The sequence below is a fragment of the Trypanosoma conorhini genome (genome assembly GCF_003719485.1).
Source record: "Trypanosoma conorhini strain 025E chromosome Unknown Tco_14.4_contig_00277, whole genome shotgun sequence".
In the NCBI taxonomy this organism is placed as follows: Eukaryota; Euglenozoa; class Kinetoplastea; order Trypanosomatida; family Trypanosomatidae; genus Trypanosoma; species Trypanosoma conorhini.
In genome coordinates, this window is record NW_021704365.1 from 1009 (window position 1) to 22828 (window position 21820).

General features: G+C 56.9%; 11 protein-coding genes across 11 annotated transcripts, besides 12 other annotated features; 1 reads left to right on the top strand and 10 right to left on the bottom strand.

The window, feature by feature from the left end:
* Positions 1–122: 122 nt before the first annotated feature.
* Tco025E_05010 (uncharacterized protein) lies at positions 123–431 on the top strand (the record flags this gene model as incomplete). Its single annotated transcript, XM_029371914.1, has 1 exon — positions 123–431. One exon carries the CDS (start codon positions 123–125, stop codon positions 429–431), a length of 309 nt encoding a protein of 102 aa, XP_029227963.1.
* Positions 432–1521: 1090 nt separating this feature from the next.
* Positions 1522–1550: a microsatellite.
* Positions 1551–1631: 81 nt separating this feature from the next.
* Positions 1632–2858, bottom strand: Tco025E_05011 (trans-sialidase; the record flags this gene model as incomplete). Its single annotated transcript, XM_029371915.1, has 1 exon — positions 1632–2858. The coding sequence occupies one exon, from the start codon at positions 2856–2858 to the stop codon at positions 1632–1634; it is 1227 nt and encodes a 408-aa protein (XP_029227964.1).
* An 85-nt stretch (positions 2859–2943) lies between these two features.
* Tco025E_05012 (trans-sialidase) lies at positions 2944–4275 on the bottom strand (the record flags this gene model as incomplete). The annotated part of the gene is made up of 1 exon (XM_029371916.1): positions 2944–4275. One exon carries the CDS (start codon positions 4273–4275, stop codon positions 2944–2946), a length of 1332 nt encoding a protein of 443 aa, XP_029227965.1.
* Positions 4276–4711: 436 nt separating this feature from the next.
* Tco025E_05013 (nuclear lim interactor-interacting factor) lies at positions 4712–5734 on the bottom strand (the record flags this gene model as incomplete). The annotated part of the gene is made up of 1 exon (XM_029371917.1): positions 4712–5734. One exon carries the CDS (start codon positions 5732–5734, stop codon positions 4712–4714), a length of 1023 nt encoding a protein of 340 aa, XP_029227966.1.
* Positions 5735–5786: 52 nt separating this feature from the next.
* Positions 5787–5803: a microsatellite.
* Positions 5804–5835: 32 nt separating this feature from the next.
* Positions 5836–5900: a sequence feature (GA-rich).
* A 253-nt stretch (positions 5901–6153) lies between these two features.
* Positions 6154–8079, bottom strand: Tco025E_05014 (uncharacterized protein; the record flags this gene model as incomplete). The annotated part of the gene is made up of 1 exon (XM_029371918.1): positions 6154–8079. The coding sequence occupies one exon, from the start codon at positions 8077–8079 to the stop codon at positions 6154–6156; it is 1926 nt and encodes a 641-aa protein (XP_029227967.1).
* Positions 8080–8094: 15 nt separating this feature from the next.
* Positions 8095–8134: a sequence feature (A-rich).
* Positions 8135–8256: 122 nt separating this feature from the next.
* Positions 8257–8304: a microsatellite.
* A 41-nt stretch (positions 8305–8345) lies between these two features.
* Positions 8346–10148, bottom strand: Tco025E_05015 (uncharacterized protein; the record flags this gene model as incomplete). Its single annotated transcript, XM_029371919.1, has 1 exon — positions 8346–10148. The coding sequence occupies one exon, from the start codon at positions 10146–10148 to the stop codon at positions 8346–8348; it is 1803 nt and encodes a 600-aa protein (XP_029227968.1).
* A 300-nt stretch (positions 10149–10448) lies between these two features.
* Tco025E_05016 (uncharacterized protein) lies at positions 10449–11204 on the bottom strand (the record flags this gene model as incomplete). The annotated part of the gene is made up of 1 exon (XM_029371920.1): positions 10449–11204. One exon carries the CDS (start codon positions 11202–11204, stop codon positions 10449–10451), a length of 756 nt encoding a protein of 251 aa, XP_029227969.1.
* Positions 11205–11230: 26 nt separating this feature from the next.
* Positions 11231–11266: a microsatellite.
* Positions 11267–11404: 138 nt separating this feature from the next.
* Positions 11405–11434: a microsatellite.
* Positions 11435–11780: 346 nt separating this feature from the next.
* Positions 11781–11817: a microsatellite.
* Positions 11818–11933: 116 nt separating this feature from the next.
* Tco025E_05017 (uncharacterized protein) lies at positions 11934–13202 on the bottom strand (the record flags this gene model as incomplete). The annotated part of the gene is made up of 1 exon (XM_029371921.1): positions 11934–13202. The coding sequence occupies one exon, from the start codon at positions 13200–13202 to the stop codon at positions 11934–11936; it is 1269 nt and encodes a 422-aa protein (XP_029227970.1).
* A 305-nt stretch (positions 13203–13507) lies between these two features.
* Tco025E_05018 (ankyrin repeat protein) lies at positions 13508–14047 on the bottom strand (the record flags this gene model as incomplete). Its single annotated transcript, XM_029371922.1, has 1 exon — positions 13508–14047. One exon carries the CDS (start codon positions 14045–14047, stop codon positions 13508–13510), a length of 540 nt encoding a protein of 179 aa, XP_029227971.1.
* A 957-nt stretch (positions 14048–15004) lies between these two features.
* Positions 15005–15025: a microsatellite.
* A 60-nt stretch (positions 15026–15085) lies between these two features.
* Positions 15086–15137: a sequence feature (A-rich).
* A 23-nt stretch (positions 15138–15160) lies between these two features.
* Positions 15161–15179: a microsatellite.
* A 392-nt stretch (positions 15180–15571) lies between these two features.
* Positions 15572–17131, bottom strand: Tco025E_05019 (uncharacterized protein; the record flags this gene model as incomplete). Its single annotated transcript, XM_029371923.1, has 1 exon — positions 15572–17131. The coding sequence occupies one exon, from the start codon at positions 17129–17131 to the stop codon at positions 15572–15574; it is 1560 nt and encodes a 519-aa protein (XP_029227972.1).
* A 461-nt stretch (positions 17132–17592) lies between these two features.
* Positions 17593–17626: a microsatellite.
* A 129-nt stretch (positions 17627–17755) lies between these two features.
* On the bottom strand, positions 17756–21493 carry Tco025E_05020 (uncharacterized protein; the record flags this gene model as incomplete). Its single annotated transcript, XM_029371924.1, has 1 exon — positions 17756–21493. The coding sequence occupies one exon, from the start codon at positions 21491–21493 to the stop codon at positions 17756–17758; it is 3738 nt and encodes a 1245-aa protein (XP_029227973.1).
* Between the last annotated feature and the right edge of the window lie 327 nt (positions 21494–21820).

Sequence of the window (21820 nt, forward strand, 5' to 3'; positions counted from 1 at the left end):
TTTTGCTTGCCTCAGTGATGTACTACAAGACAACCTAATAGAAATCGCACAGTGATGCGGTGAGGGCCAACAGACCACGCACGGTGTCGCTCAGGTGCAGTTTGCTGGGTGCAAGCGCCCTGATGAGCTGGTGCAGGGGCATCAAGGGGCCGCACACGTCTTGCAGCAGCTGTGGCTTGCCCTCGGGCATACACGTCAGTGAAAACGCGGTAAAGAAGCTCAACTTCACCAGATTCACCACGGCGCGCTTGCACTCCTCGTGCGTGTACGGGACAACCTTCGCCGCCTCGTCCCCCGGCACGAGCACCTTGCAGGGACACTTGGGGCAGTGCTTCGCCGGCAGGCGCAGCTGCCATGACCTTGGATTTCCTCCCCGATGGAAAAACGATCGTGAGCCATCCCCTGCACGGCAGCAATGCAAGCCGTCCTAGCTCAGCCTCCCGCCACTTAAAACGGCCGCGTACCCTCCAAGAGCAGCGTCGGCCTGAGTTCACGCAGCTGGTGCCGGCGCATCTAAATGGCGCCCAGAGACGTGTGCCGTATTTTCTTCAGCGGCAGTGGCACGAAAGCGCTGTAACGCGCGGCAAAGACACCCGGCAGCGCACCAAGAGCGTTGCCACCTGTTGTGCAGCAAGCGGCCTCACGTGGCGCCGCATCGAGCGCACCAGGGAAGCCACACATATCCGTAATAAATTATACCGCACAGGCAAGTGTGGGCGCGGCGAGGACCGAAGAAAGACAGAGTTCCGCACCGCAGGCTGCGATGAAACGGCGCCTCGCACACTCACAGTGAGACACGCGACACACACTGCGTCTCTTCTCTACCGCTGCAACAGGCACAGAAAGCGGCGGCCGAACGCCCCGTCACTCCCGCGCCGCCGCTGCGAAAAAAAAAGGAGTTGTCGCCGTCGTGGACTACCGCAGCTTCTAGCTTGGAATAGAAAGAAGGAGAAGGATGAGGAATGGGGGTGTGTCGGCGGCACAGCCAGAAGCGGGAGCAAACAAGACGCGGAGACACGGCGCAAACGCAAGGTGAGCCGAAGTGATTTACCCCTAATAAAAAATTAATACCAAAACAAGGACGAGAGAGCCCAGCGGGGCCCCCAAACAAACAAACAAAAAAAAAGAATTACTTCGGCAGGCGTTCCTTTACTTTCACGTGTCCAGAAGCACAAGAGGACTGTGAGAATGCGTGTATACTTATTGCCTGCACGAATAAAAAAAAAACAGAAAAAATCGCCCAGCCGCATGGGCCCACACGTTTGCACCTCTCGCGGATTTATTGCGGCCTTCGGCCCGCACTTCTGCCCATCAGTTGCGTCACATCCGTGCGGCGCACGGCCATGCAGCTGCCATAGCGTGTGTGGGTTGCAGCCACAAAAGCAAACGGGAGGGGGAAACTCATCACTCCTAACAATGCGTATAGCGCAGGCGACCATTGGAAACGAAAACAAAAGCAAAAGCGACCCTAGGCCACCGGCTATTACAGCAAATCCCAAAGAGGAAGTAGGAGGGGAATAGACAAAATAAACAAAACAAAACAAACAAAAAGATATATAAATGAAGAGAGCCGCTTTGACCGCAGCACACACTTTACAGCAGGATTGACAAATCCGGTCTTCCTCCTTCCTTCAACAGAGAACCGTCGTGCCCCACAGCCCCAGCAGGGCAAGCAGCAATAGCCGAGGCACGTACCCACGCAGAGTGCCGTCGCGGTTTCCCTCGCTGGGCCTCAAATCAGTCATGTTCTTGAAGGCAGCGGAGCTGTTGCCAGGGAGAAAAGTGACGGGGACGCCCGCCGCGAACGTCTCCTCGGCGGCATCAGGCACTGACGCTGCGCTTTCGTTGGTTTGGACTGGCGGTTGAATCGTCTCGGGCCCAGCGACATCAGCCGTGGGGGGCTGCGGTTGCGTCACTGCGGCATCGTTGGGCGAGACATGGCCGATGGCTGAATCGGCTGGTTCGCTCACTGTTGTGGGACCCTCCTCTGCATCTCCGGCGAGGCCTGCCCCAGCCTGCACAGCAGCGTCGCCCAGCTCTTCGAATGGTATGCGAAGCTCCGCGTGAGTCAAAGGGCGGTTGTACAGAAAGACATCCTTTACCGTCACAAAGCTGTTTGCGGAGGGACTGCCACTTCCGTGGCTGCCAAAGTAAAAGTGCGAGATCTCCCCCATCGCCCCTTTGCCCGCAAACTTGACTTGGTCCTTGTCCAGGAGCACGCCGTCAACGTAGATGGACGCCACGCCGTCTTGTAGCATGAGCACCACCTGATACATTTGGTTTAACTCCCACGTCATGGTTGATGGCCGCGCGGCGTTGTTGTAAACCGGGCTCCAGTGCTTTTCCCCGGTGTACGACAGACCCACCAGCTTCCTGTTTCCAAGCACATCCAGGCTCGCCCCCAGCAAAGGAAGAGGGCCGCCGCCTGTGGGCGCCGCGTCGATGGACACCGTCGCCACAAGAGTGAAGTTGTAGTTGGCAAAGTGGTACCGCTGCACCTGCCCCTCTTTGCCGACGGGCCACTCCGCCCCCGCGCCGACGCCTTTGAACATCACGCCGTTATCGACCTCCACCGCGTTCCTCGCCGTTGCGTCCACGCAGCGGTACTTGTCTTTCCACTTGCCCTTCTCAAGCGTGCCCGACAAAAACCCCACAAGCCCTTTGGTGGGAATAGGAGCGGCGCAGTCGCTGCTCGGCGGGTCGCGCTTCGCCATACTGAAGTTGCACCCGGTGGCGAAGGCTCCGTCCACCGTCGCCCAGGTATCCAGCACAGACTTAATCCCGTCCCGCTCCGCGGTTAGGTCCATAAGGTACAGGCTGCTGTGTCGATTCCTGTGCTTGTCGTACAGAGCAAACATCCCCGCACTGGAGCTCAACAGGGAATTGGTGACCGTGTCGTCGTCGCCCTCAGACACCTGGCCAGCATCGTAGATGCGCGTTCCGTCAGACGCCCAGAGGTGGAGACGATCGGGGCCAAACCTCCCTCTTCCAGGGGAACGCATCGGGTGCGTAAAGAGCATCACCTTCTTCCCACCAATCTCCGCAGTGATGAATCCGCCTTGCGCGCCTTCCCCCGTGCGGGCTGGGGTGTTGCCCCACACCCGTGAGAGCGTCCCGAGCGACTCCGTCCACGTCTCCCCCATGTCGCTGGACTCGTACACCCTGCGCACCCCATCCACGCAAGGGGTGGTCAGGAGGAGCTTCCCCTCCCACTCCACGACGGCAGGGATCTGTGCAGCCCTCCGCCGTGGTCCCCTTTGGAATCGTCCAGTCCTGCGTTGAGGGGTCCTTCGAGTGGATGACCAGCGAGACAACGCCCCAGTCGGCGGTCATCGCTTTTACAGGAAACACAACTTGGTCGTCACTTGTCACAATGGCGGCGCCTGTGCCGCCCAGGAACTGCCTCGGGGACTTTCCAAGCTTCTCCTTCAAGGACACAGGCTCTTGCCAGGTGATTTCCACTGTTTCCCCACTCCCTGTCGTCGTTTTCCTTTTAACTTCACCAACGACCAACAGCGGATCCCAGCCAAACCCACCCAGAAGGTCCTCCGACCCCCAGTCAAACCCACCCACAGTGTCCTCCGAGCCCAATCCACCCGCAGGGTCCTCCAGTCCCGATCCATTTTCACCCTCAGAAACCGGCTCCAATGCATCTGCAAGGTCAGCATTCGGCTCCAATTCGCCCGAAGTGTCATCCGAGCCAATTTCACCCAAGAGTTCATCTTCCGCCAATTCTTCATTGGGGTTTTGCACTAGAAGGAAAATCTTATCGCCCTTGGCAATCGCAGTAGGGCTGAGCGGTACAGGCCATGAACCTTCAGTGCGGTTGACCGCTATCTGTGTCCCCCAGTACCTCCCGTCTTGCTCCCAGATTCGCTTCTTCTCTTCCTCCGTCTTGGCCCCAATGAACCTGGTCACAACACTGACCTGCTTCAGCTTAGAGGAAGGCACAAAGGAGGCTTCAGCGAGAGCCACCAGCACCCCGTTCACATCCACAACGCAGGGGGCGCTGAAATCCTTCGTCAACACCTTTTGCTCCGTACCGTTCGCGACGTAGGGTATTTCCGTACGCCACCTTTGAAAGAGTTCGATTACCTTCCTCTTCTTCCTTCCCTCAGTTGGCGCAGCCTCTGTCTCCGTCGGCCACAATTCGTCGAGTTCAAATAAACTTCTCCTTCGACCCCTCTCCGGAGCCTTCGCAGCTGCACTCCCGCAGCATACCACCACACAGAGGAGGAGGAGCAGCACCGCGGAAGAAAGCCGGTGCCGGGGCATGTTGGGCCGCTGCTTCTCACTCGCTCTTTCTTCACTCTCTGCGGCGGGTCCGCTCAGGCCGAGACGGTTGCGTGTGTCGTCTTGACGGCGGCGGCGACACTTCGGTGCGTGTGTATACGCGTAGGCTGTGTGTGTTGCTGGCGGTTGTGACTTCGGTGCCTTCAAAGTGCACAACGACAAGCAGCGCTTGGTCTCTTTTACTTCTGCGTGTTGAATGAAAAGTAGAAGAGAAAAAGAAAAGACAAAACGAAGTCGTGTCGGAACACAGCCAGAAGAGGGATTTAAGAGCGGCGCGAGCGCACATGGAGAGCTGGACAAGACACAGTTCAGTGGAGGCATTATGGAGAGCCCAATGCCCACGCACCACAACAATCAACACGCACCTGGACAAGGGGAAGGAAGTGGTTTCCAACCGCTGTGGGGAAGGCAAGGGACTCTACTTCCCCAACTTCTGCCCCCTTTGGGTAGTTTTCTCCTTACGCTCTAGACGGGCGCTCGACGCCTCCTTTTCCTCAGCAATGTGCCGGGAGGCAGCATTGCTGCGAGCGACGCGTTTCTGCGGAGATAATGTGGAGGGCGCTCCACGTTTGCGTCGCTTTCCCAGGTAGTACGTCGGAATACTTTGCCCATCCGACCCCAAAACCTGCTGCTGGGTCAGTAATGGGCATTTGGCGAGAAATGTGGGAACCGTTTCGCCACTTTCCGCCAACGCCAACAGCACTTCCTGCAGCAAGAGAAGGGTGCGGTCCGTGAATTGCCGCCTCGACTTCGCCGGCGACAAGGAAGGGGTGTCAGGGACCGAAGAAGACGGAGTTTGTGAGGGCATGGGCGGCGATGCAGGCGGTGAGGGGGGAGCCGTTTTGTCCGCCCCTTGCGTGGCCGCCTCAATCTCCTGGGATGTCACGGGTGGCGTGCACGGCACCTCGAAGTCCTCCACAATGATGCCGTTTTGCGGATTCGCCCGGACGCAGTCCGCGGTGTTCTCGACGATGATGACGTAGTCGATGTTGCGTCCCAGCTTTTTCAGGTCCTTTGTGTAGTCCTCGCTGCAAAACCACGCCCCGTGACGGTATATCAGGTGCTGAATGATGTGGTCCTGGTTGATCTCCTCCAGTATGTTTTTGGCGTACTCCCGTTCCCCCGCCGTCCAAACAATCACCTCAAACTTGTCCTTAATCGAACGAAGCAACTCGTGCAGGTACGCCCGCGCATACAAAGGACCCTCCCGCGCATACACCACGGTCTCATCGAGGTCCAGCACCACCGTGTACTTTTTACTCGCCCCAACCGGTGGATCCACAAGGCGTTCCTTGTGGCGTGCCATCGTGGGCTTCCGTCGCTTACGAACCTCGTCTAAGTCGTGGCGACGTCCGGCCTCATAGACATTCTCCCGCAACAACGTACACCCCTTTGGGGGAGGTGGCGGCGACGGACCAAGTGGAGCAGGGGTCCTGGACATTCTCCTCCCACCTCAACATCTAACGCGCAGCGGTGGAATTGGCACGACAAATTGTGTGTGTGTGTGTGTTGGGTAGGTGGGGGCGAATTCATACACAAAGTAGAGACGCAGGGAGAGAGGGAGAAGGAGAGAGAGAAAGCGCATGAAAGGAAGGGATGCAGAGAAGCCGCAGCGAGCACCGCAGGGGGAGAGACAATATAAAAAAAAACAAGCCCACGCACTAGTTCAGTCACGTTTGCCTTGCTTGTCCGTGTGACCCCGCCCTCCAACACCACCAGCGGCGGATGTACGGAAAGGGCGATCAGTAGCTCCTCACTCACTCACTTTCTATCTTTCTTTCTCTCAAAGACGCACGCATACGCAAGGAGTGATACGTTAGTGCAGATCGTAGTGGACCCAATTATGTTTACACGCAGTAGCTAAGCCCCCTCATTCTCGTCCGGGTCACGTAAGTCCGTGTCCTCCACCACACGTGAGTCAAACACCACCTTATCTTCTTCCCACCAGGAGGAGGTGCTTCGCCCATTCAGCAGCGGCGCCTTGCCGGACGCCGTCACGACGACTTGTGTGTGTCTCGGGCAGGCCGGACACGGGAGGTATGGGTCCTTCATTCCAAAGTTCACGTAACCGCCTGAAAACAGGGCACACACGGTGTGATACTTCTCATGACAGTCGGGGTGATAGCACGCCACACTCGCCCCAGGCATTCCACACAACTCACACGTCTGCATAGGCAACTCGCAAAAGACGACGTCCTCAAGCTCGGCCCCTCGCTGATAACTCGTGCAGAGGTGGGCGCAACGACAGTGCACCACGTGTACGCTGCGTGTGCGGAGATCCACAAAGTGTTGAGCACAGGTTAGACGCTGTTGCACTTTCCCATCTCGCGTTCGTCGGTGATCACTTAACGCGTGACGCAGTTCCGCCATCGATGGGATATGCCGTCCCATGTTGCGAGTGCTGTTTTTTAGTAAATCCTCCACCACCCGAAGTGTGTCCTCATTGTCACAGTTGACACCACAAATAATGCAAGTTTGGCTGACTTCCTTTCGCCGCCGGATGCGATCTTTTTTGTTCTCCTCTTGAAAGGCCTCGTGCTCCATAATGGCGTCTCGCATGCGCACATCCTTGGCGGTTACGCGAATGGTGTCCGGCTCCCAGTGCACGGGGTCTTCGCGTCCCCGCTTGGCAAGAAACTGCGCCTGTTGTCGCTTAATCTGCTCGCCCAGCTGGGACGGCACCACACCAGAAACCGGTATTGCACCGGAGGAAGCACCGCTGCAGAGGGAGAGCATCGTACGTCTGGCTCCGCTCTGCACGGAGGAGGAGGAGGAGGAGGAGCCCAACGAGGAGTGCACCTTTGGCGCAGCGGGGCTAGAGTGCACGTTGTACGCGTCACAGGCACCCGCAAGATCACTGAGGTTGACGAGTCCGGCAGGCTGCAGGTTCTCTCGCACCGTCACCACCTGCTCGGAACGTAGGGCGACGGGGAGTGGAAGCACCTGCACCACCTCCACTCTCGAACCTCGATCCATACGAAGCAGCAGGGGATGCGCGTTCGTCTGAAACCGTCTATCTATTTCGTTCTTGACTCGAACATACACGTTTCGCAGCTCCACCACCTGCTTGCGATCGCTCCGCAGGTTGTCCCGGATGGCCTTTTGCACGGCAGCGTCAAACGTCATGAGGCTGATTTGCTGCTGTGGGTCCACCGGGTCGCAGAGGTCCAACTCGCACACCGACACACTGGGCTTTGGGGTCTTGAAACGCATAGCAATGACCACGCCACGAATAAAAAAATTGGAGTACTTGGGTGGACACGTCAGGGCGGCAATGGGAAGGCACACACCATCTGTGGTATGGGCCTGAAGGGCCTCCGAGGTCAGCGGCAGCAGAGTCACTGCCGGGGCACCACCTGAAGGCGGCTCCAAGGGCCGCTCGCGACGCACCTCCACGTCAAACGCGACGGCCTTCTCTACGATGGGGCCGTCCTCCTCCTCCTCCTCCGCCTCAACTTGACCGGCAGCCCCGTCGGCTGCCGCGGTCCCTCTATGCGGCCCTGCGGCTGTCGCGGCCGCCTCCGCCACCAACGTCGCCAAAAGCTCGCCCCAGTAGGGGTCGTCCACCACGACCGTGTCGCCCGTCTTGCCGTCCCTGTGGAAGACAGTGAAGTCGCACGGTGGAACGTCCATGAAGCGAAGCTTCCTCTCCACAACGTCGCTAATGTCCTGGTAGCCGTGGTCGTGTGGGTCTGTCACGGTCATCGTGTCGCGGAACACCCGCTCCCCCTGCACGCCGGGCACCTTCGTGAATCGAAGGCGAAGGCCGAGCCGCACCACCACCATGGCGGGGTGGCTTCTAAAAACAAAAAAAAACAACAAAACCAATAGCAAGAAGAAAGGTGCACGCGAAGTTCAAAACAAGCACAGGCGGAGAAGTTAACTGCAAAACGACAACCGTATTAGCAGAAGACAAAAAAAACAGCAACAACGGAAGAAACATCTCCTCAGGCCCCAGGAAAGCAAACACAGACACAGACACACACACACACACACGCACACAGAGACACATGTAGCCATTAGGGTAGTAATTTATGTGAAGATGATTCTATTCATCGAAGGAGGTGAAAGATGGCCCCCGGGTCAAGTGTGGCGAACTGAAACGCTTCTCGCAGTGCAGAGGTCACCGCCGAGCCCCGTGGCAACGTCATGCGCAACACGCACGTCATGCCACTACGTCTGGCGGCCTTTAAAAAGTGGCTTCGCTGCTCTGCACCACGAATACCTGCTCGCGCAATCATGTTTTTCCCCGTCGCCAGATAAAGAGGGGAAGGCTGCCGCAGAATACCTTCCTGATCCTCGTACAGCTGCGGGCGAATAGGCGCATCCTGGTTGCTTTCCCAGCACCAGCCTCGCTCGTCGTCAAACACACAATAGGCAAATTCCTTTGGGCGCACAACGAGGCGACGGTAAGTGGCCGGTGGGGCCGCCTTCATTTTCGGCAATCCCTCAATTTGCATCTCCTGCGCCAATCGCTCTGCGGCCTCCTTCATTCTCCCGCCTGGGAGGCACATCTCCTCGCCGCCGCTCCCCATAACGGGAAGCACCACCTGCTCCAAGCTAAACCGCCGGCCTTCCTCAGGGCTTTGCACGACGTGAACCATCCCACGCATCCGACGCATGTAATTCTCCCCCGCGGCAGAAAGCCATTCAGGATGACGCACAGATGTCATCTCGCCATTCATGTGATCGGCGGGGGCTTCAAAAATGTCCAGTGGACCCGTCTCTTCCTCGGAAATCACAAGATCCCCCACAGCCACTTGAGCACCGCGCATGCTCCAACGAAGAGACGCCAACGCGTTAAAGTGCACATCCGCCACGCTTCTTATTTTTTCCTGCAGCAGCAAACGGGGGACGCTTTCGCGAATCAGTTGGGCGGAGTCGTGATGTGTGGGCACGATATCCGACGCCCGCTCAATGAAATCACGCAGCAGCGTGTGGTGAGGATAATACAATCCGGTCTGCGGTCGGCGGATCAAGGCTTCATCCCGCCTCAGGGCGTATTCCAGGCCCTGCCTAACGTTCACCCAATCCCTACGCGTGGACTTTGGATTCGCAAGCAGCTCTAACAGCGAGGGAGTTTCCTTGCGAAGCAGCGGGGAACGCTCTGTCAAGCCAAGTACATGCCCGCGGAGGAACTCCACGTAATCGCGATGAAGAAGATGTCGTCCGCTTTCAAAGGCACGAAAAAGACCAGTGCCATGCCGCGCCAAATGCGAATAGTTGAGAAAACCATGCTTTGCTAGGCCCTCGAGACGAGGAAGAACATCCGCCAGGGACCCACGCATGCCTCTCAACAGAATGGAGCACCGTAGGTCTGGCAAAAGTTGGATGGGTAGAGACGGCGCCGCCTTCTCGTCGAAAGGAACGTCCACAGCCTTCCCGAGGCATACGGGTCCCTCTGCGAGATGGACTTTTTGCACACGTTGAAAGAAACGGCTGGCCTCATGAGAAGACGAGTGCACCAGCACGAAGCGCTCTTGACAACACACAAAGTCTACGGGTGTGAGAAACCGAATCGACGTCCTATGGGGGCATTTTCCCTCAATAAGAGCGGCAATCGCGCTGTCCGGCACCCCCTCAGATACCACGCGTATAAGGAAAGCCGTGGTAGTACGCGTCTCTCTGGCCTCCGCTTGAAGCTGGTGGAGCACACCGTCGGGCCATACCTCCTCAACAATGAAATCGTCAAAGGACCACTTCATCAATCCCGTCACGCGCAGGCCGCGTTCCTCCGCCGCACTGGCGCCGATGTGTGTGGTGCGCAGTTCTGTGATCCCAACGGCATCCTCCACTTCAGCAGCGCCGTGGGCATGCTTCATGGACCTGCGGAAGTTGATTCTATCCTTCGTCATGGTCGGTGGTAACCTGCTTCTTCAGTTACCATGCCAAACACGCTCCGCCCCCTCAAGGGGAACACTTGTTCAAAAGTAGGGATGTCGAAGACACGAGAGAGCGTGAAGAGAATGCGTGGAACCGCGGGGTAATTTGTGCGGGACACGGCAGAGAGTCGTCTTTTCTAAAAACCCTACGCCTACCCGCATGACAGCAAGAAAATACAAGGCACAAAATTCAATCGTGTCTTTTTTTCCTTTTGATTTCCAAAACTGACGCATCCACAGCAGACTTTTTTTTTTGCTTTCACCCACCGTTTTTCATGGTCGCCCGTCGGAGAGCTTGACATTCGCCTGCCTTGCAAAGTCTTCTCTGCGCCAACGGGGCATGCAGCGGACCGCGTAGCCGCCGTGGGGATTCATCATAAAATAGGGCCGGTCATTCCAAACACAAAATCCTACGCAACTTAAATACCCCACTTGACCCGTCACCACGCCGCTCAGCCAGTACGACCAGCCCATTCCTGTAAAAAACTCCGCCTCGCTGCGGAGAACCCGGGCGTCGAGCGGCACTGTGGGGATGGGGTAACGATAGTACAGTCGTCGGCCGGCGGAGGACGTGAGGAGGCCCTTGCGCCAAAGCAGGGTTCCCATGCCAATACCGGCGCACCACATGAAACTGTTAAAACCAATGGCCTTCATCCATGCCTGCCCCCACGTGTTACGTTTGCCGCTCCACATCGCTTCTGAGAGAAAGTAGTGCAACGTCGTCCCAGCAAGTACCCCTGGTAGCGCAATCCAACCCACTTGTCGCATGGCACCGTTTAACGAGTAGTTTACTCTCTTTTCCGTGTAGATGGCGGCGGCGGTCCCAATGCAGGACACCATCAGGACCATTGCGGCTGAGAGAATCAGGCCGTACGACATGCAGCACAGGTTACACCGCCTCTCTTGGGCATGTTTTGCCTTGGCAGCCCCTGGGACTTCGTCTGAACGGACCCCAACCTCTGCGAGGAGTTTGGGGTCCGCCTTTTTGCCCGTGATGATCGATATCTTTGTGGTGTCCAACTCCGCCATTTCTTTCCATGGCAGCCCAAGGGGGGAAGAGCAAAGAAAAAGAAAAAAGAAAACAAAAAAAACCCAGGTAACCAAAGAGACATACGTGCACATTACACAAACACACAGACACTCGTGGTGCTTCAGAGATCCGTACTGAAGCTGCGGAGCGCACGCAGAAAGCCCTTCTCTCCCCTTTAGAAATATATAGCGACGTACAAACACATACACACACACACACACACACACACCCGAACTCCCCCTGTTCCGTCCCCCCTCCGTAATATATCTATGATAATACACTCCGACGAGCGTGAAGCACACTCTCACGCACTCTAAGCCAGAGAAAAACAAGGCGCGGTAGTACTGTCCAGTTTTTATTTTTATTTTTTATTGTTAATCTTAAAGTTCTACTGCACGCCCTCAATGAAGAGTCTATGATCGCCACTCCCATGCAAGGATGACAATAAAAAAAACGGTGTAGTGAACTTCCCTTTCATTCTCCTCACGTATACCCCAAAAACAATCACAAAAGCAATAAGTCGTGAACGGAAAGGTGCAAGGGGTACGCAAATACGAAGGGATAAACAAAAAAAAACACACACACGCACGCACACACACACACACACACACAAGGGCATCTATGCAGTTGAGATGCAGAGTGGAAGCATCAAGGTCCCCCGAATGGAAGGTTGTGGGGGATTGCATTGACTCCTTGCAGGATTGCCTCCAACATCTCGTTTCTGCCGGTTACATGGAATGTTTCGCCTTGGAAGTGGGCAAGTCTCCCTCCTTTTTGCTTTTCTGCGTTTTGAAAACGACCACCCGCTGACTTGAAGTATTGTCGAAGTTGTTTGCGCGGCGGATCATTTCTATATGGTCAGCGGAGAGCCCGGGCGTAAGGCTCTGTGAGCGTTGTATAATGCTGCACTGCGTCAGCATGATAGATTCACTGCATCCATCCACATCTGCCGCGGCAACCTGCGTGGCAGAGAGCGAGTAGCTTGAGTTGGTGGTGACGGTCATCGCCGACTGCGTGGACGAAGTTTGTCCACGCACTGTTGCCTGACGTTCTCCTCGCTTCAGTTGTTGGACAGTTTCCTCTTCACGAAGCTGCTCCCGCAACTGCTTCTGTCGCAGGCGCCACAGCTCGTGCTTGCGCAGTAGCGCCTCCGACTGCGCCTGCTCCGCCTCCTCGTCTAGTTCCACAAATCCTCGGGATGTTGTGCTGCTCATCAGAAGCGTATCCGTCTGCGACAAAGTTGCGCCGGAGTCTACGAGGAGAGCCTCTTTCTCCATCAACGGCGGCTCCATCACGGCTGTCTCGTCCCCGATAACAAGCTCTGGCAGGCCCTCCTCGGACTCCCCGTCGTCGGTGGTCAGCCGGGAGATTGAGAGCTGGGAGTTGGCAATCTCCTTCTGCATCAGGCGCTCAAAGTTCTGTTTTTTCTGCTGCTTCACATTTGAGAGGAATCGACTGGTGATGTTGCTCGCGACTAAGGGGGACCATGCAGAAGACAACTGTGAGCCGGCCGTCGGCGAAAAGGGGTTGCTCGCCTCGCTCGACGCGTCCAGCACGCCCGAGAGGGAGCGCGAAAGAACCTCCTTCATGCTCACGTGGCGTGCCTCCTTCCGTAGCGCCTTCTGTGAGCGGCGGAAAAGCAGCAGGGGGTCATCCGCGTCTTCACCTTGGCGCCTTCGCTTGCGGGACGCTGCCGGCTGCTTCTTCCCCCGCCGCCGGCCGGAGACCGTCTCTCTGGCGACCGCCGTCGGTCCTTCCATGAGGGGGAGGACGTTACTCGCGTCGACGTCGTCGCCGTCGACATCCTCGTGGGGGCCCGGCAGAACGGCCCCCGCCGCCGCGTCGCTGGGAGGCAAGTGCAGCGAGTCCTGCTCCTCCACGAACTGCCGAACCTTGTCGTGCGGCGAGAGCGCCTTCCCCGCGAGGACGGCCTCCGCCGAGCCACACCGCGGGGGCGTCCGACGCGCCACGCAAAGGGCCTCCTCCGCAACAGTCATGCCGCCCGGTCCCCGTCAAAGTCCAGCGTATGTGTGGCGCAGCGTCCACCCCAGCACGGCCGCAGAAACAGGATTGATGCACCGCAAGAGCAGAAACTTGCGTAACAATCACACACACGCACAGAAATGAGAAATAAATTAAAAAGAAAAGAATAAAAAAATGAGCATCCGACGGAATTGCACCCATTGCGAGAAGGCAACAGAAGAAGACAGCTGGAAACAGAAAAACAAAAGCAACAATCAGCACCACCTCCACGGCACGGAGAAAGAGTGCTGGATAAATTCATGTGGTTAGCATTTATTTTTCACTGCCGCTCAAGGACGCCCACAGCTTCCAACTGACCACTCGCCCCTGCACACGCCAGTGCCGTTAATCCAGCCACATTTTTCGCACCGCGTACGGCGCCATGCTTGAGGAGGAGTTGCAGCACGTCCACGTGACCAGCAGCAGCCGCGAGGTGCAGTGGTGTGCGCCTCATTTCATCCTTTGCGTTCAGGTTAGCGCCCTCCTCCAGCAGACGCTCCACCACGGCGGTGAGCCCCCGCTCCGCCGCGTAGTGCAACGGGGTCCACCCACCGGCGTCGGCTGCATCCAAGTCCACCGTCTGCATTGGCTGTACTGAGAGAATGGCGTCAAGAATGCGAACGTTCCCAGAAAATGCCGCGTGATGCAGAAGCGTCATCTTGTTGGCGTCGCGCTCCGTGACACAACCCCCGTGCCTCACATACTCCTCCACACGTGCCTCGTTTCCCAGGCGGCAGGCGTCATAGATGGTTTCCTTGCGTTGGACGCCAGTCGCCATAGATGCCAGGCGTGCCGCACCTGGGCACACCCCACCCAACATACGCAGTCGCAAAGAGGGAAAAGAAGTGGAGGGAAGGCAGGAGTGAAGGAAAGGAGATGCATGCGTCCGTCTGTAAAGTCCCAGGCACTCCGCCGCAGTTGGCATCCCTCCCCGCGGCAGCTCCGTTCAGCAGCGGGATAATAAAGGAATGATGGTGGTGAGGGGAAAGGGCGTTCATGTCTTTCTCCGCTTCCAACACCCCCTCTTTCGCGCCCTTTTCCCATTTTTACCTTCACTTCAACACTTTCCCGCACTTTTTCATTTTCTCCATCCTTCGGAGGCTGTTCATTTCACTCTATTCTGTTCCTTCAGAGGCTTCATCTGCCTTAAAGTTCTTTTTGGTTTGTTTCTTTTCTTCTGTCGCACCGTTTGGCGGTGACGCTCTCTCGCAGCCCCACTTCACCCTCGCAGTGCGTCCCGGTGCGCGGAGGGGCGGAGGCACCCTAGCGCTCCACACCGCCGACGCTCAAAGGGAAACACAGACGCGAAGTAAGCGTGTGTGCACACATGCAGATGCATAGTGGCCCACAAACAGCCACGGGATGGCCCAAACCATACGCTCGCGTCCAGAACAAAACTACTTCTTTGGTGGGGCCCCCTGGGGCTTGGCTGGTTTGCTGTCCTCCTCCTCCATGCCCGCCTGCTGCATTAGTTCCGAAATGGACCTTTCGAGTTCGTCGATGCGCGTTCCCATCTCATCAATGCGGGTAATTATGGAGTCAGACATTTCCTGAAACCGCTCCTGCATATTTTGCAGCAAGTTTTGCACGAAACCCGTTAGTTCCTGTGTGCCGTGCCCATGGTGTGTGCCTCCAATGGCCCCGTCGGAGGTGCGCGCAGCGGCACCGGTAGTTGAAGTGTTTTTGGACATGACTTCCCCCCTCCTGGACCACCACCGTGCGTCGACGCAAGCTGCGAACCCACAAGACAAATGACAACTTCCTGCGGCAAACGCGCAGAGAGAGAGAGAGAGAGAGACGGGCGCGGGATAAGACAAGGAAGAAGCGAGGGCGGCGTACCCCAAAGCAGGGGAAAAGGCAAAAACAAAACAGCAAAAGCAACAACAGAGAAACGCGGAAAAACAAGAACAGCAGAGAACCAGCAAGGCCCTAAACCACCACCACCACCACCATCTCTTTTTTTTTTCCTCCTCCTTTTTCTCTCTCTTTCCCTCACGCTTTAATCATCAGCCGAGTTCGTTCAGCGGAGTTGAACACGGGCAAGAGACGAGAGAAAGAAAAAAAATGATGAAAGCGGGCTCACTTGGATCTCACAGCGTGGGTTTCGGTGAGCATTGCTTTCGCGGTAGAAAGAGGGAGATGCCCAGGCGGAATCGCAGCCAGCGCAAGGGAACAATGACGACATAAGAAACAGGTGCGTCACACTTTTCATGGCATATTAAGCACGCACTAGAAAAGGGGAAAAAGAAGGCGACGTAAATGGGAACGCATCACACCTCGCTCCTCCCTTAACCATACTATATAATATGCATGTACAGACATATTTATATACCTTTGCCATGAGTTACGTGCCTTCACGTGGGTCGCGGTTGCCAGGGATGAAGAGAAGCGGATCTATTTCGTTGATGTCATTCGGCAAAGGGCCACCTGTGAAGGAACTGAGCACAATGGCTCGCGCTGTCCTTCCAAGTCCATCGGCAAAGCTGGCACGCGCGTTGCCTTCCAAGCTACGTGAAAGAAACAAGGGTGTTGCGCTCTGTGTCCGTCGCAACAATATCGGCTCCTGCATCCCGCCCGGGGCCAGCGAACCTGCGCCGTTTGGCTGCGAGGCTTGCGTCAGTGCCTCACGGTCGTCGCCCATGGTCGGTGTGCGGCTCCCAAGCAGGACAGGCTCTGCCTGCGCCCTTCGCTGAAAGAGGGGAAGCTGCTCCGCCTCTTCCTCCGGGACAATCCGCACGCTTGAGCTCAACTTCATGGCCACGGCGAATCGCAGCTTCCGGGCGTTGCCGAGCGAGATCATCTTTGTCGAGTTCTTCAAGGTGTACTCCGCCACACGTTTGTTCATGTCAACCATGAGTGACACGTAGTCATCTTTTTCCAACGCCTCGAGTCCGTCTTCCTTTCGGTGATGCGGAAAGTTCGAATAGAAGACGCCTGTCATGTAGTACACGCAACAGTGCGAGGTCCTGTGAAACTCCTGGTCTGTGCTGACGCAGGAGTCGGAGACTAGCCCAATGCCGACGTAGTCGCTGTTAAGAACCTGGAACGTGATGCGGTGGCGCCCCGTAATGAGAAAGCGGTGGCCAACCATGGCCACACCGTAGATGACGCGAAATCGATTGCGCTCGGGATTCACACCGGGGCCAGGCCGAAACTTAACGCTGCCCTCCGTGGTTTGCGCGCCCAACTCATCCATTAAACCGCGAATCTGAAAGTACCGGGCGTCCGTCTTCAGCATCGACAGCTGGTCTTCGTTCAGCATCGTCAGCATGCGGTACCCGCGAAGGTAATTGAGAATGAGACGAAAGGTGGCGGGGTCTCTGTCGATGAAAAGCGCCCCCGTCTCATCTAACGTCGGGGGCTGCATGAGACGGCTGTAGGGGTTGCTACCACCGCCGCCACCGCCACCCCCGCTGCCGTCCTGCCCCTGACCCTCCGCATTATCGCCAAAGGTGCTGCTCTGGCAGAACCCAAAAAGGACATCGAAGTAGTTCGCGTTGCCGTCTCTGCTTAACAGTAGCTGGAGAGGAACCGTAAAGGGCTCATCCCCGACATTAAGACGTACTGTGTCGTAGGGCGAAATGTTCCTCAGTGAGAGAATGCTACCCATCACCGCGGTGGACTGCTCTCGCCGCTTCAGCAGTGAGGCAACGTCCCGCTCAATTAACTGGCAGGCGTCGAACTGCCCCTTCAACTCATTCTGTATGTCTGCGGCCGCAGCTGCCGAGGCGGTTGAGGGAAGGCAGTCGGACTCCAGCGACGCCTCCGCCTCCTCGTGCCGGCAAAGGCTCTCATCTGTGATCATCTCGCCGTGGTGCGGCGAGGCCTTCACCTGCCCCACCTCCCCGCCACTTTGGCGCGGGCGCTTCTGCCGCTCCCGCGGGACAACGCCTCGCTGCGGCATCTCCCCCTCCTCCCCCCACGCCGCCTCCCTCCAGGCACGCCAAACAACAAGACCAATAACAACCACACTCACAACGGCGCAAACAAACAGGCGGGGGGAGAAAAAAAAAAAAAAAAGAGAGAGGCTTCGCCCTCTTCACTATTCTTTTCTTCGGCTTCCTTTCCTCACTCGCCCCCCTCTTTGCTTGCGTCCCCCAGGCTCTACGCTTGCTGCGCACTCCCTGCGGACGAGGGTGGAGAGGAGAGCGTACGCGCAGGCAGCGGTTACCAGAGCCACAGTGGAAGGCGCGAGAGACACCCAACACAAAGGCAAAAAGGAAAAGAAGAAGAAAGGGAAATGAATGCACATGCTTTGAACGGTTCAAGCCGCCCAAGAAGAAAGAAAGAGAGAAGGGAACGCAACTCCACACACGCAGAAAGACATGGACGCACGGGAGCATCACCCCCTTCCTTCTGCCACATAACAACAGCAACATCAACAAGGAGGAAACAACAAGGCGGAAAGAGAGAGCAAAAAAAGAAGAAAAAAGAGGGGAAAAAATGGGCTCTCCTTCATCTTTACTTCCCAGGGAGTCCCTGGGCAAGTGACAGACGGCTCTCAGGCCCCAATCCTTCCTGCCTTCATCTACAGGTGCTCCACCTGCAGCTTCACCATGTGCGTCATCTCACGTCCATCGAGGTCGGAAAGCGTAATGGTCAAGACATGTTCCCCCACCTTAAAGGGGAAAAACTCAATGCTCTCCTCGTAACTTCTGCCCTCGCCGTCCTTCTCCCCGTTCCTTCCGCTACTGCGACTGGGACTGGCAGTTCTGTTGGTGCCGCCGCCGACAATGCTGGTGGTGTCCACGGGACCGCTGAGGACGTCGGCATCCAGGTGGTTTTCCATGGAGAGTCGAACACGAAGCGGCACCGCCCGCCTCCATGGCGTGCTGACACGCACAAGGAGCGTCACAGGCTTCATCACCGGAAACCGGCGGGGGAATTCATTCGTCAAGGCGGACCCACTTCGCCACTCCTCCTTGACATCGACCCCACCACTCTCGCCCTCCGCAGCAAGCATAACACTAACCACGGCATCTTCCAAGGGCTCCATGCTCACCAATGCATTTGAAAGAATTGAAAAGTCCAGAAAAAGTTCACCGCGACACTCTGGAAGTTCCCGCACCACCCACGGGAGTGAAAAATTACGTACGTCTGCCGGAATCCTTGTAATTTCTATGGGCGGAATGAGATATTCGGCGCCTGCCACAATCAATGCGTCAGGGATGGCGGTGAAGAAGAGTTTACTGCAAAGAATTTCAATGGTGTGTAACTTGCTTTTGTTCGTTACAGTAATTTCAACATACCGCCGATCCCGTGAGAGCTCCAGCGAGGTCACGGCAACGCTAGGGACCTGAAAGACTCGAAGAAAAGTTTCCTGCACACGGCGAGGAATGACTGCAAAAACAGGAACAGCACGGGGGACATCTTCTGGGGCTACAGGTGCGTCGTATGACAACTCTACCATGGCGCGAAACACGACGTTTTCAAACACCACGTGATCAATGCCGGCCGGGGCAACCATCGTCACATGCACTTGCAGTGTATCGCCAGGGTCCAGGTAACGCGAAGTTCCCCTCTGCTGGAAAGCATCGGATTCCAGTGTGACGTAGAGGAACGCGGGACTCACGCGTTCTTTGCATCCAGTGCATGTGTCCAACTGGCACGACTCATCGTGCGCTGTGAGGTGCAGCTGATGTATAGTCACCACACCAGAGTTCGTCAAATGGAGTGGAAAATGAATTGTCTGACCTCCAAAAATTTCCACCTCATTGACGCCGAGCGTACAGGAGACGTCAGGCAGCTGCCGCAGGACGGGAATAAGAGTGGGGCTTGGCGAGGGCATCAGAAAGGTGGCGCAGAGAGGCAGCTGCCCGAGACGAAGTTCCACGCCTTCCACCACAAGGTAGCCCCGCATATTCGGTTGCACCTGCAGACGCAGAAGACGCTGCGACAGCGATGGCAGAATCACACCCGTCACCAGATAACTCGACGGGGCAAGCGGCCCAGCCACATGTCCCGCCGTACCATCCCCAACGCGTCGGAGCTCATCCAGCGACTCCACGGAGCGACAATATAGGGCGATGGAGGTTAATTGCAAATCGCGAAGAAACGGGTTGCGTAAAACCAACTGCACCTCGCCCACCGTTCCAACAGACCACACCACCTGTCCGTGTGGTAAGACTTTCCCATCCAAGGTGAGCAGCGTCATCTTAAGCCGTCCAGTGTCGATGAAGGTGAACTGGGCGCCACTCAGGGGGACCGTTTTTGGCGCCAGGTGGGGCGGTAACGGGAGTACCTCCATGCTTTGCAGCAGAGGAGGCGGTACTGTCACGAGCGGCTCTATCGCCGCGGTGCTGCGCTCCAGAATCTCCATCAGCATCTGTTGTGTCTCCCGACGGAGGATAGGGTAGTACTCAAAAAGAAGAAGAGACGCAACGGCACTCTGGATGCCGTTGTTCAAGTCAGCCTCTGTCACCGCCTCAAGCAGCTTCATCAGTAGCGGTACGTCCTGGGCCTTGTGGACACGCTGCCCCGTAGCGCCCGCCTCTCCCGCCTCACTGCTCGCGGCATCGCAGCCGTCCAATTTATTCGCAGCAACCACGTTCCACCCCGCCGCCTGATCCTGAAACTCCATCAGTGGAAGAGGGATACCGGCCATTCTACAGGCACGCATCAATAAGGAAATGGAGGCGCCATGGGCATCTGCCTGCCTCTCCGAGACAGCAGCCTCGACAACGTTGAAGATGGCTTTGCGCCAACAACCACAGAGGGCACTCAGGTATGGGATCCGCCCCTGCAGTTCTTGCCGCATCGACGCTGGGGCGTTCTCTGCCGATGCCTTAAGAACCGTCAGTGACTCCAGGAACCTTCGTTTGTCTCCCTCTTCGGCAAGCAACTCCGTCCGCTTAAGCTGGATGCTCGCCTCACGCTCCTGCAAACCCGCCCGGGTTCCGCTAATGGAGCGAGTCTGCTGCAGCGCCTCCTGAAGGTAAAGTTGCAACTCAACAAAGCTAGCACGAAGGATCTCCTTAAACGCCCCACGGGCACTCCTCGCGGCATCCTCCACATGCGTGTCCACCGTCTCCCTGTTGCCTCCCTCAAAGAAACGACGGATTATGGCAAGCTGGCGCCGGAAGTTTTCAATGTGTAGGGAGAAAGGCTCCTCCACCTCTTTGAGCAGTCTGCGGTTGAGTGACGCGGCAGGGAGACTGTGCTTAAGCAGCAAAGTCGCCCTACGCTGATCCGCGCGCACGTTTTCCACGACCGTCTCCAACTGCTTCAGCGTCGTACTCATCTCCGCATTCCACACTGTCTCGTCACTTTCAAGCGACGAAAAAATATTATCCACAGCCGTTGTGAAATCTAGTAGCGGGGCTCTTTGCAGGTACCGCAGGGCCGCAAGGGCTTCTAGGGTTGCGGAGCACCACAGTGCATCTGCTGACGGTAGCGACTCGTGATAGGCGAGTAGCGCGGCATCTAGTGCGCCCAAACGTAAGAGCAGATCCCCCTTTTTCTTTGCCAAACGGGAGTGTGAAACACGGCTTTTCACAAACTCACCACCTCCACCTTTTTTCTCAACATCCTCAGAAGCGGGCTGTGGCGCAGTTGCCGCCGTGCCCACTGGGGTTGTAAGGGAGATGATGTGGGCATTCACCTGCTGCACAATGGGCAGGGCAATCTCTGTCAAGAGGCACCTTGCCACCTCCTGCACCGGCGTGCAGGTGTGGGCGGGAATAAAGACGTGTTGCGACATCAACGCCTGCACCTCCGCGGTCGGATCCAATACTATACAGCGACACGTACACCCCTTAAAGTGCCGTCGAAACACCAACTTCACTGCCGCGAGGGCTTGACAAGGCTCGTGGTCGTGGCAGTTGAGAACGGCTATCACAGCGGCAACGCTTCTGTGGGCCTCCATCTCTGCCCATGGTGAGGCAGCAATCGAGCTGACATCAGAGGCAACGTGAATGCGCATCTCAAGCAGGGCGTCCTCCCTGTAGTACTCCGTGGCGGCAGGAAAGACGCCGCGGAGGGAGCGCATAGGCACAAAAGGATTCTTCAACATCTCCTGCAGCATGCGCCGCTCAAAGCCACTTGCTGCATCCAAGGAACGCACTACATCCTTTGCGGGAGCGGTGGCAGTGGCACTGCTGCTGCTGGGGGCACAACTAATGGCTTTCGAATCCAACTCCCTCCCACGTGCTTCCGAGGCGAACTCCAAGCAAAGCGATATTGGGAGCCAAAGGAGCGACGCACAACGGTGAAAGCGCAGCGACGTCGACGGCGGTTGTGGCACTGGAGTGGCGGCTGTTTCCTTCATCTTTTGAGCGGGGGTCCGGAGAAAAGGAGAGAGGATGCATCTGCGCAGATGACACCTGGGACCAATGATGGCAAGGAAAAAAAAAAACATCAACAACACGTCGTCACTTGAGGCAGCAGACCTTGCAGCTTGCAGTAAACCACACAGAGAGAAAGGAGAAAGAAGAAGGGCGTCAGGACACGGCAAGAGTGTTGTATAACAAATGACAAACGGCACGCCGCATTGAAGACACATCCCAGCGGACTGTCATTCTTCTGCAGCAGCCTTGTTTGTATATGCCACAGCCCCCGCCCTTCTTCATTGACGAGGTCTGAGCCCGGGAGCCGA